Source organism: Strix aluco, chromosome 5 (assembly GCF_031877795.1).
Source record: "Strix aluco isolate bStrAlu1 chromosome 5, bStrAlu1.hap1, whole genome shotgun sequence".
NCBI classification, from domain to species: domain Eukaryota; kingdom Metazoa; phylum Chordata; class Aves; order Strigiformes; family Strigidae; genus Strix; species Strix aluco.
In genome coordinates this window covers 7,802,173-7,822,177 of record NC_133935.1, presented here as the reverse complement: position 1 = coordinate 7,822,177, position 20,005 = coordinate 7,802,173, and the positions used below count along the sequence as shown (strand labels likewise).

The following is a 20,005-nucleotide window of genomic DNA, read 5'->3' as shown; positions in this document are numbered from 1 at the left end:
CTCTGGATGGCGGGGCGCACTCTGTGCCTCGGTGCAGTCAGGCCGCGATGCTCACCAACACCTTGATGCCTCGGTCTCCTGCCGCGGCAGCAGCCCGCCACCGAGGTACCGAGCCCCGCTCCCCGGCAGGGCCGGGGCGGGGGTAGCGGGGCGGGCCCCGGCAGCCCCAACCCCAGGCGAGGCCCCGGCCCGGGCCTGAACCCGCGGTCCCGCCAGGCCCGGCTGCCGTCACCAAGGCAACGGCAAGCGGCGCCCGGGGGAGGGGGTCACGTGCCCGGAAGCGCCTCGAGGGAGGAAGTGACGGAGCGGCGGGGAGCCCCAGAGGCCAAGATTTAAAAAAAAAGAAGAAAAAAAAGGAAAAAAAAAAAAAAGGGGGGGGTGAGGGGGCGGAACCGGCCGGGGCGCGGCGCGAGCGTGCGGGCCCCGCCTCCACGCCAGGCCCGCCCCTGTTCCCCCCCCCCCCCCCCCCCGCCCCGGGGCTGCCCTGCCAGGCCGCGGCCGGGCCGGGCCCGCCGGGAGCCGCCGCGAGGTAACGCCCCCGGCCCCGCCCTCCCCAACAACGGGGCCCCCGGGCGCCGCCCCGCCCCGCCCCGCCCGGCCGGGGCCCGGCCTGGCTGCCCGCGCGCGGGGGGCGTGTCAGGCGGCGGCGGCCCGGGGGCTCCGGTAACGCCGGCAGCGCGGGTCCCTCAGGCGGGCGCGGGAGCTCCCGGCTGGGCGGGCGGTGGTGCCGCCGCCACCACCACCACCACCACCACCACCGCTGTTGCTGCCGCCGCCACTGCTGCGGGAGGGGAGCGGGGCAGCGCCGCGGCGGCTGCAGGTGAGGCCGGGCCCGGGTGCGCGGGGCGGCCGCGGCGGGGAGAGTTCCCCGGGGCCGGGGCGGGCTGGAAGTTGACAGCGGCGGCGGAGCAGCCATTGTCTGCCCGGCCCGGCCCCGGGAGCAGCGGCCGGGCACAACTCCCCCTTGCAGCCCCGCTCCCGCCTCTCGGGCGGCCGCCGCTCCCCACCCCCCCCCCGCCGGTGGCCGGGCGTTAAACACGCGCCTTTCTTTAGCTCCCCGCGGCGGGCATCCTGCGGCGGATCCCCGCCTCCCGCCGCGGCGGGGCTGCGTGCACGGCACGTACGTGTTGCAGGGCGCCTGCACACTCTTTGTCGGCTTAACTTTGCTGCCGGAGTTACCGGCGGCCGGGGGGGGGGGGGGGGCGCTGCCCGCCGCGCTGTGTCCGTCCGGTGTGTGTGTGTCGTTCCCCCCACCCCGCTCCCCGGGCGCTGCGGCCCCGCTGACGGGGCGGCGAGGCGCTTGGCGGGGAACGGCGGGGCGGGGAGCGGGCGGTGCCGGGTCCCGCCGTGCGCGGGAGTCGCACCTGCGGCTGCTCCCCGAGCATCCCCCAGCAGAGTTAACGGGTCCCGGCAGTTTCACGCCTCTGCTCGCGTCGCTTTGAGACTGTGTTGTAGAAAACTACAGTAGCAGGGCGAGGAGTGTGGTGTAGTCCCGGCTGCTCATTTTTCCTCTCCAAAACCTGTGAACAAACCTTGTGCAAGTCTTACTCATTCGCTAACTTAGTTTCTCGAAGCGACAAAACCAGTTGCAAGGTTAGAAAATGTTCTGCAGGCAGCAGTCACGTGCCAGGGGGAATGGATGGGGTGAGTGAATAAAACTTTTCTACCTCCTACCTAGTGTTCAGTGGCTAGAGTAGATGTTTGGCCTGACTCCTCTGCTCTTGCACTTGAAAAAGGTCAGGAACTTGTAGACAGGCCACCTGTGGTGGTCGTGGTTTGTGCTGGCCCACGTCCTCATGCTTGTGCTGCACTGTGAGATGGTTTTCTCCCTTCTCCTTCTCCTTCCCTCCCTTTCTGCTGCCTTGTCCTTCCTGCCATGGTGTTAATAAGCCTTTGTATCCTTCCGTGTTTGCCTTTTAGGGTGCAGGTCTAGCTGTGGTTAATTTATAGTAATAGCCACGTTGTTACTCTTTCCCCCCCCCCGCAAGGTGAGTTGATTAACTAAATCTTTTGGAAAACCCATGGTTTCATCATTTTTAGTGGGTTATCCATCTCATGGAGCAGCTACCTGAGTCGAGTGATCTGATAGCCCAGTGATCACTAGGTTTTTGTAAGAGGAGGGTGCTGGGAGATGCGCTTGGAGGAGGGGAGAGGGTGTAATCCATGCTGTTTTGTGTGGGAATAGCCTGTTTTTGGATCAGATTTCACTAACACAGAGCTGCATCCTTAGATGAACTCGCCTGGGGAAATACTGTGCCTTTTCACTTTTGTATTTGGAAAGGGTTTTGCTGGATAATCCTGCTTGCTGTGAGTGACTTAAAATTCTTACCACCCTTCTGCAAAGGGAGGTATCTGTGCCCCCAAAAGGCCTTCTGCCTACACAGAGACCAAAAATTTTTGATGCCTCTCATCCCAGAGGTGGGATTTCAGTAGGATGCTGTTTGTGCTAGGACCTGATTTTAAGAAGATCTAAATCGATGTGAAACCCTCAAAAATGCTGGAAAACTTAAGAATCCATGGTGCTGTTTACTGAGGAAACACAGGTTGGTGGAGCAGAGCACCAAGTCAGAAGCCAGGTTTCTCCTTCTGGTGTGGCTGTTGAGAGTAAGGGTGTGTGCTACAGCTAAGCTGAACCTTACTTACCACCTTCTTTCTCTTGCTGGTGCTTGTTGGCATCACAAGTGAGCTAATTCAACTCACTGATCTGGCAGAAAATTATGTTTAGGGTAGCTTTTCTGCAAAGTTAACAAGTTGATCTAGGGAGCACCAAAAGCGAGGCAAATGCTGGAGGAACCTGCACAGGGAGGCTGAGAGTGGGCACAGGAACAGAAACGGTCTCCTAATGGTAGCTGAGCTACTAGATAACGTGTGATGTGTGTAGCTTCACTCAGACTTGCATTTTAACCCCATGCGAAATACTTCATTTATCTACCACAGTTTCTTTCTTTCAAAAATATTCTCTCCCTTCTCAATTTTATTTATTTTCAGGCTTCATTTACTTTTTGTGGTGCTGCCCCCTGGGGAAGATCTTTAAGGCTATTGTCTTCTCCAGAGCTTTTGTGTTCTAGATGGGTTTATTGACCAACTGTTTCTGGCTGTAAGAGTTGTGCCTGATGACAGTAGGGACTAGTTAGGCGGGTGTATGTCTCAGTTGAGGAGAAGATGACTGCAGAGTGGAATTATGACCCCACTGTTGAAGCAGTGCAGGAAGCCAGTGTTGAAATAGCAGGGAGATGCCTGAGCAGGACTTGAGGGCAGAGGTAAAATGTGTGGGGAAGACAGGACTGGAGCAGCATCTATCTGCTTGTCAATTATAGAATCTTCCAGATTTTGAGGAGCTGGTTTGGAGCAGCAGTTCCCTGATTCAGCCAGCCATCTTCTGCAGTGTTCATGCTGTTGCCCTACTTTAAAGTCATCTGGTGCCCTTAACACCATAACAGAATTTAAAAAGTTGTCTGGCTGAGACTATTGTGGCTCCTTTTCTCTTGCGCTGGTCTGTTTGTTTATGAACCTGGAAAAAGTTGTGTTTGGTGAAGGCTGTGAAGCTCGAAATCTCTGGATTTGGAAAGGTCTATACACTGGTGCTGTGGGGGCCTGGAAGCCTTAGGGTCTCATTTAGAGGTCTCTCAGATATGTTGCGGGGGAGCCAGCTGGTGTTTTGGAAACAAACAGGCTGTCGGTGATATTGAGACTATCAGAATCTTTTTCTCTCTAATCTTACGAGGAATGATATCCTTCTAAAAAGTCAGCATTTTCAGTGGAGTTGTTGAATAATCATTTTTGCACTTTCCCTTTTCTGACTCTAAGCCCTCCTACTGTTACTCCCTGTGTAGCCTGTGTTTCTCGCTGCACAAAACTTTCTGATCATCCCAATGTCTTACTCTTCTGCTAAGCACTCTCTTCTGTCTTGCTTCTCTTCCTCTTGGCTGATGAAAGCCTTCTCCAGTCCTTTCTCAATCCTGTGGTTCACTGCAACTCATCATTCTGCTGTTGGAAGATCTCTCTGGCTCTGCAATGACCTCTTCAGCAGATTTCCCCTTACAAGTGTTGCCAGTGAACCCTTCATCCACTCTGCTTCTGACTCCATCCCTCCTGAAAGCAATCTGCCACCACAGATACCAGATTCCAGTCTAATATCCAAGTCATGATCTGTTGGGAGCAATAAGTAGCTGGAAAGTCCATGTGATCAGAGAAAGAAAGAGTCGAGGGCTGGGGGCTAAACTGGGAAAAGGAGGGACCAAGCTGGTATTTCCGCAGTAGGGCAGTGGAGTTGTGGGATAATTATACCTCTTATGGGACTGGAGGAAGAGAGGATCAGAAGTTGCCAAAGTGCAGTGAGAGACTGTTACTTCAGTTCACTAGCCTCTCTTGAAGGAGAGGTGATCAGGTGTGGAGCCAAATGATTGTCTGAATGAGCTGCAGCTGCTCCTTCACTCTTGTGCCTTTTTAAGAGTTCAGGATGCTGTAGCTTCCAACTGTGGCACAGCAATAAAAATATGAGAATGTGGGCATTACATTTCTGACTGGGTTAATAAAAGATGAAAACCATGAGTATAATTCCTGGGTGATTTCAGAGCCCTGGCATCCCTGGTCCTCTGTGATGTAGCAGAGCTGTGCAAGGAGCCTGGTACTGGGATATTTCAGTAAAAAAATCTGTGTGATGCAGTGAAATACGGTTTGGTTCTTTCTCTAGCCTGACTTAGTTTCCAATTCTTTCGATGTAGATCTGGAGTCCGTCTCAGCCTGAGCTCCCGGGATCCTGTCACCATGGAGACCGAAAGTGAGCAGAACTCCAGCTCCACCAGTGGGAGCTCCAGTTCTGGAGGAAGCACCCGTCCTCAGATATCGCAGATGTCTCTCTATGAGCGACAGGCAGTACAGGTGAGACGCCGTTATGTTCCGGGATGGCACGTGCATCAGTGCAAGGTGGTGGTGAGCCCTTCTGTGTTCCTCTGAGTTGTCGTGTGTCAAGGTGGGAGCGTGCTCGAAGGATTGTCATGTTTGCAGATTTAGAAATTCTTGTGCTGGGCCTGATGTTTAGTTCCTGTAGCCTGATACTGTGCTTCATGTTTTATAGGTTACTCTGCCAGTGTCCAGCCTCTTATGTTTAATCCGTACTGTGATCCAGTAGATTGATTTTAGCCTGCTGTTCTAGAGCAAATCATTCAGTTTATCATCCGAGTTCCTCTATACAGTGTATATCCTCCATGTACATACTATACTGGAACGCTTGTCTGTCTGCTTGAGCACGCACATCCCAAATACCTGGAAGTTTATTAAAGTCTTGCAGATGTGCTTCCCTCTGTCCTGGAATACACCTGTGATTGCCAGTTACCAAGTTTGTAGCTGTACTATGTATTTTGATGTGCTAATCTAGTGACTTTGCTTTTTTCATGGAGTCTAGGGATGGTCTCAGGGCTGTTATTTATGTCTTTTTTGCTCTCTCTAATTGCATTTCAAGGGCATGCTATTTTTGACAACTGGGTTTTCCTCTTTCTCTAGGCCCTGCAGGCACTCCAAAGACAGCCCAATGCAGCCCAGTACTTTCATCAGTTCATGCTCCAGCAGCAGCTTAACAGTGCCCAGCTTCACAGCCTGGCCGCTGTGCAGCAGGTGAGTTGCCAAGGGGCAGAAGGAGAGCAATTGGATCTTTCTCTGGGGAAGATCCAGAGATTCTCTCTTTATACAGTGACTTGTGCACCGAGGTCATCCTGATCCGTGATGAGACAATGAGTCCCTAAACACATTGTCTAAAGCTACTAAAAACAGCTAGTAAACTAGAAGCCTGATGCAAAGATTCATTTGGTTTTCAGATACAGAGCAGGGGAAGATAAAATTTGCCATCCCATGGCAACGCCCCACTGCACTTCAGAGGCCTATGACTAGCCCCTGCACCTTCTTTAAATAAAAGATGGGTGGTTAAATCAGCAGTGGATGCAGTAGTGTTTAAAAACTGTATTAAAGTGAAGCGTGGATTGTTACTTCTCTGAGAATAAACATGGTCTTGTGTGTGTGAAATTTCAGGTGGTATCCTCTGAATTTTCTGTCTTAAAACTTAGTAGCCCGTGTTTTCTTTACCAGTTACTAGCAAGAGGGATCTGGGGTACATCTTGTCCAGCCAGGATGGTGTTTCTTTAATTGAGATATGTTTATACAAATTGGGATTTTTTTTTCTATGCGTAATTGTTGGGGTGGTTTTTTTTAAGCAATTTTGCTCACCTACCAGATTTTATCATCAGTTGAAGATGGATTATGTATGATGTGACTACAGTCCTGTCTGTGTAACAATATCTCCATCAGCAGCTGTGCTCCTTGGCTGTTAGTCCAGCATTTAGTTGTTCTCAAAATCCCTACCTGCAGTTTTATAGCGTAAGGGAATTTTTTTGCACAAATCTTAGTTATAAAACTAACTAAACTCGTACAGTGGAATTCCCATGGGATCATGGCGGGGGGAACTTAACAATATATTCATTCCTCCGCGAACCATATATGCTGTAATCTGAAATTTGTTACTTGGAGTGCTATCATTGCATTGTTACTAAACTGCCTAACTAGCCCAGCAAATTGCTAATATTGCAGGGAACATCGGAGTGTTAACAATGGATTTGCAGCATCGGGATGAGGGTTGCAGTGTGTAGCATGACAGGCTGGGGCAATGGTAGGGTGTATACCCACAGGTGGAAGGACTGGAGGTCATTTGGTGGACATATGGAGAACATAAGGGTCTGTTGTCCACTGCCTTGGGTAGTGTGTAGGACTGAACTGGTTGGAGAAGAGGAGGCACGTTGCTGCACCCGATTTGTAGGTCACAGCAGAGATTTGCCATGGTTAGACTGTGCTCCTGTTCTCTGGAATGGAAGATGATGATGATGGGACTAGGTGTTCTGACAAAGCCAAATATTTGGGCTGGGTTGAAAAGTTTGTTCCAGGTACTCATTTCTCTGTCAATCTCTCTTGCAGGCTACAATCGCAGCCAGCAGACAGGCCAGCTCCCCCAACACCAGCACCTCGCAACAGACCACCACCACCCAGGCCTCTGTAAGTAACTGCTCCCTCACACACATATCAAAGCCTCTGTCCCACCCCGCACCTTGTTCTTTCTCCTCTTTGTCTTTTAGGAAGGGAGTCAGCCAGGGAAACGCAGCTTCTAAGAATGCTGGGAATCCATAAGACGCAGACAGCTTTGAGGATTTGGGGTGCTATCATTATTGGTGGGGGTTGAGGAGACCAGAGAAGGTTTCTGAGTGGGAGAGGCCTCTCAGCTGGAAGGATAGACACTGATCTCTCTTTGCTGAGGCTTTGAGGATACATTGTATGAATTAGAAGAGGATCAAGACTTCTAAGAAGGAGGAGTCATGAGCAGCTTGAAAGGGAATGCTCTTTTTTTTTCTTGGGCAGAGTAGTAGTTTGTTGAATGAGAAGAGTCTGGTTTTGTAGTGAGTATTGAGGAACTGGAATTTGTTCAGAGAGTAGATGAGTTGGTAGGGTAGAGGTTACTTTGTGGGTTTTTTCCTTTCCTTGAGAGGCTGGAAAAAAGTATGTATTTCTTTTGGATCTCTTATTGCAGTTGCATGCTAAAAGTGATATTCAGGCTCAGCATACAAATGAGGTTAGCATCCAGGGCTTTGGCTAGTTTAGATTGTGTAGCCTCTAAGACAAGAACTTTTTTCTTCTTGGTCCCCTGTGGGATACAGGAAAAAAAACTGTAAAATGTCTGTTCTGGCTGTACCTCAGTAAGTGAATTTATATTTGTTTCTTTGCCTCCATCTCTTCATATATGTTTTGGGGCTTTTCTCTGTTTTAAGATCAACCTAGCCACCACATCAGCTGCTCAGCTGATCAGTCGGTCACAGAGCGTGAGCTCCCCCAGCGCCACAACCCTGACGCAGTCTGTGCTCCTTGGGAATACCACCTCACCACCCCTCAACCAGTCGCAGGCCCAGATGTATCTCCGGGTAAGAGATGTGTAAGCAAAATATGTGCTGACTGTGAAACCCACTTCCTAGCCACTTCACTGTTTCACTGCTTGGGATTACCAACACCTTTGGGCTACCTCTAGCTTTAAGGATGAGGCACTATATTTTAAATTCATATGGGGAAGCTCTTGTCTCTGAAACCACAAGTTTAACTCTGGACTCAGCTGAGGGTAGATGAGCTTTGTGTTGTTTGGCTCAGGTGAGATTGTTTAAGAACTATGTTTGTCTCCGCTCTGCATAGATGTTAAAGATCCCATGGCACTTCTTACGAGAGTGTAAATGTGAGAGATATGTCTTAGACTTGAATATAGCTCACAGAAATAAAGCTACTCTTCTAGTTCAGTGCTGGAATAGATATATGGTAAATTACTCTCTTCTACCATTGCTGACCTCAGGGATGTAACTCAGAATTCAAGTAAGTCTAGAAACATAAATGAACATGAACAAATGTGTCATCCTTTTATTTGCTTTCAAGTGCTGCTAAATAGAAGACTTTAGGCTTGATTATATAGTCAGTCTGGGGTTTAGTTACCTACTTGAAAAATATTTTCTGTGTCTGTTGACTTTAGATACAGATTGTAATCCCCTTCTTTTCAAGAAAGCCTGGTCTTGGATGTATTCCTTTTATCACTGTTTCTCAACCAGTCCTGGATATACATCTGAAAAATCAACAATAGCCCAGTCTTTTAGCCAGCACAGGGCAGTCTGTGCGAGCTGGCCCAGGCCCATGTTTTATAGAAGAGTGCTTGTTTCCATAAGGCAACTGTTCCCAGTTTTCTGCTCCTGAGGCTTATGTTCAGTGTTACAGTGCAGGGAAGGGTTGGGGGTTTTACAATGTGTGATATTTCAGCCCAGTGTTGCTTTGTAATCTATTTGCTTGTGGTTCGTTGTCTGTCTTTCTCTCTTCCCCTCCATTCCTCTCATTCCACATCACCTGACCCTCCCTCAACAGCCACAGCTGGGGAACCTGTTGCAGGTAAACCGGACCTTGGGCCGCAATGTGCCTCTTGCCTCCCAACTCATCCTGATGCCCAATGGGGCTGTGGCCGCTGTGCAGCAGGAGGTACCACCCACTCAGTCTCCTGGGGTCCATGCAGACACAGACCAGGTCAGTGACACCCCCCTCCCAGAGCCCTCCCCTTCCCCTGCTCTCCCTCACCCCACACTCTGGTGTTGCTCTCCAGCTGTCCCTGTATAGCAGATTAGCTCTGTTTTATTCCCAGCCTGTGTCCCTGTGCAGGCAGCAGATTCTGTTCTCTCTTGCTACCCTTTTTTTGTGTTTTATTTTGCCTCCAGAGATGGAATTCATTTCTACTTAAAATTTCTGGGGTGAGCCACAGGCTGGATCAATCCCATCTTCACAGTTTCTCGATTGTTCTTGTGTGAAAAGCATTGTTGAGTTCTATGTCCAGTTTTCAGTCACTTGCAATGAGGAGTCTTTGCTATAGGTAGTATTCCTTCACCCACTTGGTTTGTTGTTGTAAAGATGCCATAAACCGTGCAGGCCACAAGGTCTTAGCTCTACCATTCATCTATATGTAACTCCAGGGAGCTGCCATGGCTTCCCATTTACCTCGTCTTATCCCAGTCATTTTTGGGATTTCCAGTTACTTCATATTTTTCTCCTCTGGAGCATTTTCTTTGAAGGAAAGTCAGAGGATGGCATCACCAAAATGCAGAGGAACTGGTGAAATCTGAAGGGCTGCAGGCCACAAGTAGATCTGTGGGTCTGCTGAGTGGAAAACCCTGCACAGGGGGAGGAGGCAGGTGGCACAAAAATTGAAAACTGGTCTTTAAAGGGGTAACTCAGTGCTTTTAGAGCCATGCTAAACTGGGTCCTACCAATGCAAAGCAGGCAGGTCTGAAGGCTGTCCCGTGCCTCAGGGAATGGCGGTGTCCTCATGTGCCCGTTCAGAAAGTGCCATGAGGTCTTTAACTTCCATCAGAGATAGGGTGGGAGGGAGTTCAGGATAATGTTTCCTGGGGAGGGCTGCGCCTGAGCTTTGTCCTGCAGTGTTAGCCAGCTCCCCACATGCAATTTAAAGCATGTTGCTTATGTGTTCTCTGCCAAACTTTCAGCAAGTAAAGTATGTAAAGCAAACTGATTCTGTTCTGTATATGTGTTTTTAGGTGCAGAACTTGGCTGTGAGAAGCCAGCAGACCTCGGCTGCTAATGCCCAGCTCCAAGGCTCTGCTCAGAAGGCAGCTCTGCCAGGAAACTCCCAGGCTTCGGGCTTACCGCAGGCCACCAGCACGGGCCAGACCTTGGCAGTGGCTCAGGCCTCCTCTGGCAGTGCAGGCCAGTCCCTCAACTTGAGCCAGGGGTCAGCGGGCAGTAACGGTGTCTCCGGGGGTGTGGTGGCAAGTGGTGGGAGCCAGACCTCAGCAGGATTGAGCCAGACCTCCTCGGCAGGAGCCACAGGCAGTTGCCAAAGGAAAGGCACGGGGGTGGTTCAGCCGTTACCGGTAGCAGCTGCCCAGGCTGTGACTGTCAGCCAGGGAAGCCAGACAGAGACAGAGAATGCAGCCACAAAGAAGAGCGAAACGGACAGCGGCGGACAGCAAACGGTGGGCATGAACCTGACCAGAACTGCTACACCAGCACCCAGCCAGACGTTGATCAGCTCAGGTAAGCGCAGACCTGTCCCTTCTCTGCAAGCCCACTGGGCTTTCACAAGAGTGCCACTTGAAAGCCCAATGGTGAGAGGTTTTCCAACGTGCCTCCCAGCCTCTGGGCTCCTGGAGGTTTTTCTCTAGGTGTTATCCCTCTTTATTAGCCAGAAAAGTTGGTTTAGTCCCTCATGTGTCCTCTGCCAGTCAGCTGTTAGTCATTTTGGAGCTTAATGACTCAAACCAGTGCAGTGGCTGCCTGCCTTTGTTGTTGTTGTTCCCAGCTGCACTGTTGCTAACTTTTGTGCTCTCCCCTTTTCCCACTCTGTGTTTTCACAGCCACATATACGCAGATCCAGCCGCACTCACTGATCCAGCAGCAGCAGCAGATCCACCTGCAGAAGCAGGTGGTGATCCAGCAGCAGATCGCCATTCATCACCAGCAGCAGTTCCAGCATCGCCAGTCCCAGCTCCTCCACACAGCCACCCACCTTCAGCTGGCCCAACAGCAGCAACAGCAGCAAGCACCATCTCTGACCCAACAGCAGCAGCAAGCTCAACCTCCGCAGCAGCAGGCTCCACCTCAAAACCAGCAGCAGGCTCAGACCCTCGTGGTACAACCTATGTTGCAGTCCCAACCGCAGCCTGTGCAGCTCCAGCAGGACAGTCCTTGCCAGCCAGCCACCAAGTCACCCGTTCCAATTCAGTCAAAATCTCTGGTCACCCCCATCAAACCACCTCAGCTTGGGCCTGCCAAAATGTCGGCAACGCAGCAGCCTCCGCCGCACATCCCCGTGCAGGTGGTGGGTACTCGACAGCAGGGCTCAGGCCAAGCCCAAGCGCTGGGCTTGGCTCAGATTGCTGCAGCAGTGCCGACGTCCAGGGGAATGCCAGCCGTGGTCCAGCCTGTTTCCCAAGCCCATGCTGCTTCCCCGTCATCTTCTTCAGCTCCAGCATCCTCGCAGGAAGCTCCTCCTCTCACCACAGGGGTGAATTTGGCACAAGTTCAAGGCACAGCCCACATGGTGAAGAGCCCAGCCTCCTCTCCAGTTGTGGCTCAGATGCCAGCAGCATTCTACATGCAGTCTGTCCAGTTGCCAGTAAGTGATACCATTGAGAAGGAGAATAGCATATGGATTCTCTTTGTTCATTCCTAGGACACCAATCGCAGCCCAGGCCCAGGTCAGTGGGATGGGATGGGTAAGGGTTTGGGTAAAGGGATGTGGAGACTTTTTCCTCTCAAAAACACTAATTCCAGTCCAGCCCTTGGGGTTACTGACTACAAGCATTTCTTTTCTACATTATCATTCAAAGGCTTGCGTGAGGTAAATAGGTGAGACTCAGACCCTGCCCCAAGTGGGGTAGGTGTCCACATCACATACTAAATATCATGCTTAACGGTGTGGTGGGTTGACCTTGGCTGGCTGCTGCGTGACCATCAAGCTGCTCCATCACTTCCCCGTCACAACAGGACAGGGGGAGAAAAATACAGCGAAAAGCTTGTGGGTCAAGATAAGGACAGGGAGATCACTTACCAGTTACCATCACGGGCAAAACAAACTCAGTTCAGGGAAATTAATTGATTGACAATTAATCAGAGTATAATGAGAAAGAAGAACAAATCTAAAAAACACCTCCCTTGCCTTCTTCAGTTTCAACTTCATTCTTGACTCTTCTACCTTCTCCCCCTGAGCAGTGCAGGAGGATGGGGAATGGGGGTTGTGGTCAGTTCATAATGTTTTGTCTCTGCTGCTCCTTCCTCCTCACACTTTTCCCTTGCTCCAGGGTGGGATCCCTCCTTTAGGAGACAGTCCTTCACAAACTGCTCCAGCGTGGGTCCCTCCCTCCCAGCAGTTCTTCAGGAACAGACTGCTCCAGCGTGGGTCCCCTGTGGGGTCACAAGTCCTGCCAGGAGCCTGCTCCAGCATGGGCTCCTCTCTCCACGGGGCCACAGGTCCTGCCAGGAGCCTGCTCCAGCATGGGCTGGCTCTCAACAGGGTCACTGCTTCCTTCAGGGTACATCCACCTGCTCTGGTGTATGGACCTCCATGGACCGCAGGGGCACAGCTGCCTCACCATGGGCTTCACCACAGGCTGCAGGGGAACCTCTGCTCTGGCACATGGAGCATCTCCTCACCCTCCTGCACTGCCCTTGGTGTCTGCAGAGTTGTTTCTCTTGCATATTCTCAGCTGCTGTTGTGCAGTATTTTTTACCCTCTCTTACATATGTTATCACAGAGGTGCTACCAACACTGCTGATGGGCGTGGCCTTGGCTGGTGGCGGGTCTATCTTGGAGCCAGCCGGAACTGGCCCTGTTGGACATTGGGAAGCTTCTGGCATCTTCTCACAGAAGCCCCCCAGCTACCAAAACCTTTCCACATAAACCCAATGCAAACAATAACTGGCCTCTTTGTTTCTCTCAGGAGAGGTGAGAGTTGAGTGGGCCATGAAGACTGACCTCCCCTCTCCTCACTGGGTGTGGATACCTCTGGGTCAGAGACCCCTTGGTGTGTGGTAACAGTCACTGACTCTAGGCCTGAGGATCCCCTATGCAGAGGCTACGCAGGGGAACACAAAGATGGCTCATATTCCACAGGCCTCATCCATGCTGCTGTGAATTGTCCAGCTAGCGCCTGCCTAACTCCCTGGGACAACAGCACTTTGCCAGCTCAGAGTCCTTTAGCCAGTTGCTGAGACTGTTTATAAACTCTGGCTGCTGCTTCAGGAAGGTGTCACAGGATTTGTCTGATTTTTAGAGTAGGGGGACAATTCTGCTGTCATCCAACGTATGCCCCCTACTCATTTGACTGTCCTCCATCAAAACTCATCTGATTTAGCCAAAAGCCTGTTTGGAAATGGCTGGGTGACTTCCATTCCATTTCTTCCTGGAATAATCCTTTGAGGATCACACAGTGTCTTGGTATTATATCAATGGATCAAAGTGAATTGGGACACCAGATCCTACTCACAGTGGCACGGTAGTGAGTCTTCTGAAGTTTTGCTCCCTGCTAGGCACATGCTCCTAAGTAGAGATATGTACTGTGAGGGAGCTAGAGGCATTTTCCAGGAGAAGGAACCAGGCTGGAAGTGACGTACAATGGAGTGAGATGCATCTTCCTTTTGCCTTTGATCTGTCTTGTTCTTTGCTTTGGAGCTCCTCTCTCTGCTTAAGTGTTCCTCTTTACTCACACAGGGCAAGTCTCAGACCTTATCGGTAAAGCGCAAGGCAGAGTCAGAGGAGGAGAAGGAGGAGTCACCTGGTGTCACTGCACTCCTGCCTGCCAGGTCCTCTCCTGTGACAGACAGCCCCAAAAACATGGAGGAGAAGAGTGGCCTTGGAGGTGAGGTACAAAGAAAAGCTCTGCTTGTGTGTGCTAATGATCTGATCTCGTGTTCCATTTGAAGTAGATGGAGCAAAGGTAACTGACTCTCGTGCTATTAACTTCCCAGATAAATCTGATCCTGCTGCTGTTGCAACCCCAAATACTGCCTCAAGTGAAGGAGGATCAGTCACCCCCACCTCTGCTCCCACCCCAAACCTGGCAATGGTGTCACGTCAGATGGGAGACTCCAAACCCCCACAAGCCATTGTCAAGCCCCAGATCCTGACACACATCATTGAAGGCTTTGTCATCCAGGAAGGAGCAGAGCCCTTTCCGGTAGGGATTCTCTGTGGTGGGGGAAGACGTAGTGCTCCCTTGGGAAGGTGGTGAGCTTCCAGCTTTGGACAGGAGTTTCTTTCCCCATATTCCAACTCAGCATTTTTAAACTGAGACACAGACAGTGAAGAGTAAGGGAAAGGAGGGAGGTGCCACGCATGAAGCAAGGCATTAAGTGGTGGCATTAAAGAGAGTAGGTTGGAAGGAGTAAAACAGGTGTGATGGGAACTGTTTTCTCCAGTAGTCCCCAAAGTGATAATTTATGCAGGAGTTGTAAGAAGGTTCTTCCTTCTGATTTTTAGTGAGGAAAAGATGTACTATGGTTTGAACAAGCAGCTAGTGAAGTTAAAGCAAATAAGGGGAAATGCAGTTACATGCAATTGCAGGATATTGAAGGCAGATAGTACTTGGTGATCTTTGAATGAACAGCCAAGCCTGTGAGTTGGGAAGGAGTAGTAACTTTGTTCAGCATCTCTCCTTCCCTAGTAGGCAGAGGGTTTCTTCTGAGCTGTAATAAGGTGTGAGCAGCATTACACCTTGCAGAGGGCGGTGGACACAGACAGTCCTTTACTTGATGGCCCAACTCCTTCTCTTCCTGTCTAGGTGGGTTGTTCTCAGCTGCTGAAAGAATCTGAGAAGCCGCTGCAGGGAGAGGCTCCTTCTGGCCAGAGTGAAAACCTGTCCAGCAATTCTCCGGGAGGGGACAGTGCTTCTATGGGTGAGTTTCAGCACCAAGAGGCCTAGCTAGCATTCCTGAAAGTTTCTGCTCTGTGATAACTGTACCTAACTTTATACATTATGGACTTGTATTTCTTCCTGCTAACTCCTTAGAGACCCAAGCTATGGACCTAGGATCTCCTTGTCTTGAGTGCCAGAAGACAATACTTTTATGTTGTTAATATGATCTAACACACCCTGTGTCAGCAGTAAGCAGGAGAATCTGAACTGTACCTGTCTCTAATGACCCTGAAGGCTGTGAAGGATGCATGGACACAGCAGAGAGTGCAGTGATGGGAGATTTCCCGCACGGCCTTGTAGGATATGAGGGATATGCTATTTTTTTGCTTGTCAGTACTGTTTCACTGAACAAGAAGAAATAAACTGCTTCGTTCAATATTCTGGGATCCTAATTAGTGGAGCTTCTGCCTCTCTTTCCTCAGCTTCTTCCCCAAGCTAACTGCTTAGTAGATTCAGTAGAAAATAGTGCTTGGAATATGTCTGCTCCGAAGAAGAGTAGTGGAATGGGGAATTGTGTGATCTGCTTCAGTTCAGATCATCAACTGGTGTATGTTTCTGTGTCTCACTAGAGCTTGATAAGAAGGCAAACTTGCTGAAGTGTGAATACTGTGGGAAGTATGCCCCAGCAACCCAGTTCCGTGGCTCCAAGAGGTTTTGTTCCATGACCTGTGCTAAAAGGTAATAGCAAGACATAATCTTTGTTTTCTCTGACTAAACATTCTCTAGAACTGGGCATGTGCCCCTTCTCTGGGTAGTGTACAACATTTCAGAACATCTGATCCTCCCTCCATGGGATGCACTGGCCACAGATATCCTTTAGGATTCTAAATGATTTGTGAATGCTTCTAGGTCTGGAGAGGCGGATGTGGTGTTTGAGTGTAAACAGGATTTCAGACTTGCTCAGAAAATGAAGTGGGAAGTTCTGGGGCTCCAAAGAACTTCTTGACTGACTAAAAGAATGTGTTCTGGTAGCTGTCTGCTGCATTGGTACTAGACAAAGACACAAGGGGAGCATTGGGGAGAAGTTAGACTAGTCATTGCTGCTTCCTATTGATAGCAGAGTGCTTGTTATGGGTGGTCTTTCCCTCAGGGGAATGACTTAATTAACCCTTTAGATGTTACATCAAGACTCTGGTGTCCAAATATTGCTTGTGTCAGCAGTCTGGACTGGTTCCTTCCAAGGGGGAGCCTGAGGAGGAGGAAGAACAGAACTTGATGTTAAAGAGGAGTTGTATGCCCATCTAGAGGAAGGAGAAGCAGTAGGTTTTGATAGTTGCCATTTCCTAACTGCTGCTCTGCTTCTACTTATTTAAGGTACAATGTTAGCTGCAGCCATCAGTTTCGGCTGCAGAGAAAGAAGATGAAGGAATTCCAGGAAGCTAACTACGCGCGTGTGCGCCGACGGGGACCACGGCGCAGCAGCTCTGAAATTGCTCGAACAAAGATCCAGGGCAAGCGCCACAGGGTAAGGACAGAGTCCTGCCTGCCTCTGTCAAGGCAGGGGTCAAAGCTCTCACTGCTGGATGTGCCACTTTCTTGTGATGTAGTCGTACAGGGTACGTCAAGTGCACAATGACACAGTTGTTACACAAGGCACGGGGAGCTGTTCTAATTGCTCATCATCTGCAGAAAGTGGGTTCACGTTTGTATTTGTTCTGTTTACTCTGGTTTGCTCCTGTGTGTGTCTCAGAGGTCTCAGTGAGTGAGATCAGCTGACAGCCTCTGTAGAAAACAGTCCACTTTTCCCATTTGATTAGTGTTCTTCCACATGAATTATTCCAATCAGATTATAGAAGCATCGAATGAGCTTCAGTGCTGATGTGAGGAAGAGGAATGAACTGGGGGAGAATGGGCAGAAGGAAGAGGGAGGGAGGTGAGGGTAAAGTCTCCACTCTCTGGCATCAGGGAGCTCTTGTGTCAGCTGCTTCTGGACCAACAGCCTGAGACAGTTGTCCCAGATCGTTGGGACGACTTCTGCTGTTCCCAGTGTATTGTTTTGCATCTAGTAAATGTGAATTTCTGGCAAAGCACCTTTTGTTTTCTTTCTTTCCTATGGGCTTGTAGGGCCAGGAAGACTCAAGTCGAGGCTCTGATAACTCCAGCTATGATGAAGCTTTGTCCCCTACGTCTCCAGGACCCCTGTCAGTAAGGGCCAGTCATGGAGAGAGGGACCTGTCAAACTCTAGTATGGCCCCACCTACCCCAGATCTACACGGCATCAACCCAGTCTTCCTGTCCAGCAATCCCAGTCGCTGGAGTGTGGAGGAAGTGTACGAGTTCATTGCATCATTGCAAGGTGAAGTTAAGATCCTCTCCTGCACTCCTGTATTCCGGTAGCATGGGGGAATTCGTTGGTTCTCTTTCCAGAAAGAAAGTGGTGCCTAATGCTTTTATTGTACTTTTGTACATGTTTCTGAATTGGAGTAGATGGTACAGATGGACGATTTGTACTTCTCAAGTAGCCCGTGTCCTCAGGCAGACCGGGGACTAGAGTGGGGAGGGGGGTCAGTTAGATTCCTAGCTTGCTTCCTGTACCTGCCAGAGGCCTGAAGAGTGGGAATGAGGGCAGAGCCCAGGGCACATCTGTTTCTCAGTGCTGTTTTTTGGCTTCACAGGATGCCAGGAAATTGCTGAGGAGTTTCGGTCACAGGAAATTGATGGCCAGGCCCTGTTGCTTCTGAAGGAGGAACACCTCATGAGTGCCATGAACATCAAGCTGGGACCAGCTCTCAAGATCTGTGCCAAGATCAATGTCCTCAAGGAGACCTAACAGCTCTGAAGCCAGAGGTCTCACTTTTGCTCTGACCCCAGGGTCGCAGGGCAGCTGCCAGCTTTGGAGCATCCTGCTGGGGCAGGGAAGAATGGGACAGTCCCCTGTGGTCTTGCATTCAAGAATGAGATAACTGATTGAAACTGCCATGCACAAGCCCATGTCTTGGTCTCTTAATGGTGCTACAAGGGGGAGGAAAACTCCCACCTGGGGCCTTGAAACATCTTTCCCTCTTCCTGATTTGAATATGCCTCTCTTGTATACCACATAAAAGATGTGAAAGGGACCTCCTTCTGTCTTAGCAGACTTCTGAAAGGGAACTGCTCTCACCCTTTTTTGCTACAGCAGGTCTGCTAGATCTTAGTTTTGAATCTCACTGTGCCAGAACTTGAGGCATAGGAAGAGTTGGCCCCATATGGACATTGGGAGCAGCTGTGCTTGGGGCATTTAGGAAGGGGAACTAGTAAATTCCAAGTGACAGAGGTGGACAAACAAGAGTTTGAGCAAAAGGGGCTGCTGCTGTTCCACTCTTAAATACCTAGGCTGCTCGTGAACTGGGTTGAATAGCCATTCCAGCATGCATACCAAACCTGAAGGCCTGTGGCAATAGGAGCTGCCTTAGCTTTACTGTCTCCTGTAGAGAATGCAGACTGAAGACAAAGTGTTGCGGCAGCTATCCACTCCAGATACTCCTCTCTGAACCAGTCAGAGGAGGATTTATCCTGAGTACTTATGACAAGGTGATGGGAAAATTGATGGGGAGGGGGATTGTCTTACGTTAGGGAACCCTGCAGCACTAGGTTTGTCTCCCCATTGTGCTAGGGCATAATTTACAGATCCAAAGCAGTCTCCAGAAGCGCCAAGGCTCTTCATAAAATGGGCTGGGGTTTTGGTTTTGGGTTTTATTTTTTGTGTTCTCTTATCAGTTTGTATTATTTTTGTGTCTGTCTTCATTATCCTCAGGAGAGCTTATGGGACAAAGTTTAAGCTGGCAGGATTGTATTGCCTGCCTCAGGTTCTTTTTTTTTTTTTTTTGTTGGTGTTGTAAAACAATTATTTCTCTTCCTCAGTTGAAAAAAAACCCCAACAGAATCACACCCTCCAGCAACTGAATAGTAATCCTTTAGTGCCACTTCTCCTTTCCAAGGGGTAGAATTATGTTAAAGTCCCTCCCTTGCAGCCCCTCCAGGTTGGTTGGGTTTTTTTAAGGACCAAATGTGGTATTCTGAAGTTTTGTAACCAGATTGCCAAAGGTGAAAACCTGGTCAGAGTTCTCTTCCAGAAGCACCTCTGCTTCAAACAAACAGGCAAAAAACCCCTGAAGACATTACACAAAGCATGAAGAGGTAAGTGCCCCCTAGAGCCAAAAAGCTGAAAGCAAGATGATTTTATAAACCATGTGTCTTGGCTTTTCTGTTTTCAGAAGTTTCACTTATAAGTGAAACATAAGACAGTTTTGTGTGGAAAGCACCTACTGTTGTAGGAGAGCTGTAGTAGCATGGGAGGACTAATAACGCAGCTAGGAAAACATTAGAGATCTTTGGAATGGGCTCTTTATTGACCCATGTTAGAAAAAAAGAGGAGGGAAGGTGCTGAGAAGGTGGATAAAATGTGGCAGCAGCTTCCTAGTCTGAACTGTACTGTTGAGTCCCACTTTAATGACATCCTTGGTCCTGTGAGAGAATTCTGGGGCTTCAAAAAAAATAGGCCCAAAGGAAGCTGCCCATGCTTGCACCCCAGTAACACTATTTGGTCTGATGTAATTTGGGGGCAGGGAAGGGGGAGGTTACAATCTCTAGCAGCAATCAGCAGAGGAAGACTGCCCTTAAACCATTTTATCTGTAGCAGGCTGGGTGTGATAAAACTCCTGTTTAGTTTGACCCTTGGCAGGGTTGGCAGGCAGCTAGCCTGCCTATGGTACTAGCTACTTCTGAGGACCAGATTTTATTTCAAAGGGGAAGGCTTCACTTCTTCATTTCATGTTCAGTGTTCTTAATAAAAAAATGCTTGTTCAGGCTTTGCAAGTCTGGCTACTTTTTAACCCCCCCTCCACAACCTGAACATTAACTTAGTGTTTGAGAACTACAACTGGCATCAAAAAGTTACTTTTGATTTTTATTGTTGCAGAAATACAGAGTATAGGAAGCTTTTCCCATCCATAACTACCTGAGCTTTTAAAGTTTCAGTTTTGAAAGATGTGTATACCCCTCCCTCTTAAGCCCTAAGGACACTGGAGTTACACAAAGTGGCA

At 49.7% G+C, this 20,005-nt stretch overlaps 1 protein-coding gene across 2 annotated transcripts; it reads left to right on the top strand.

Moving 5' to 3' along the window:
- On the top strand, positions 1 to 19,777 carry PHC1 (polyhomeotic homolog 1). Of its 2 annotated transcripts, none has more exons than XM_074825754.1 (15): positions 1 to 105; positions 4,725 to 4,881; positions 5,503 to 5,613; positions 6,961 to 7,038; positions 7,806 to 7,955; positions 8,929 to 9,084; positions 10,107 to 10,605; positions 10,926 to 11,686; positions 13,781 to 13,928; positions 14,038 to 14,246; positions 14,850 to 14,964; positions 15,554 to 15,662; positions 16,299 to 16,449; positions 17,049 to 17,280; positions 17,600 to 19,777. In XM_074825754.1, the coding sequence occupies exons 2-15, from the start codon at positions 4,768 to 4,770 to the stop codon at positions 17,752 to 17,754; spliced, it is 2,988 nt and encodes a 995-aa protein (XP_074681855.1). In that variant the 5' UTR covers positions 1 to 105; positions 4,725 to 4,767; the 3' UTR covers positions 17,755 to 19,777. The 2 variants fall into 2 exon arrangements, with proteins under 2 accessions (XP_074681855.1, XP_074681854.1); XM_074825753.1 differs by lacking the exon at positions 1 to 105 and adding an exon at positions 635 to 820.
- The last annotated feature ends 228 nt before the right edge of the window (positions 19,778 to 20,005 follow it).

Excerpts from the sequence above, each read along its gene's own strand:
- PHC1 (XM_074825754.1), top strand. The coding sequence starts at position 4,768 with ATGGAGACCGAAAGTGAGCAGAACTCCAGCTCCACCAGTGGGAGCTCC. Across the intron at positions 5,614-6,960 it reads GCCTGGCCGCTGTGCAGCAG|GCTACAATCGCAGCCAGCAG; the intron begins GTGAGTTGCCAA and ends TCTCTCTTGCAG. Across the intron at positions 11,687-13,780 it reads TGCAGTCTGTCCAGTTGCCA|GGCAAGTCTCAGACCTTATC; the intron begins GTAAGTGATACC and ends TTACTCACACAG.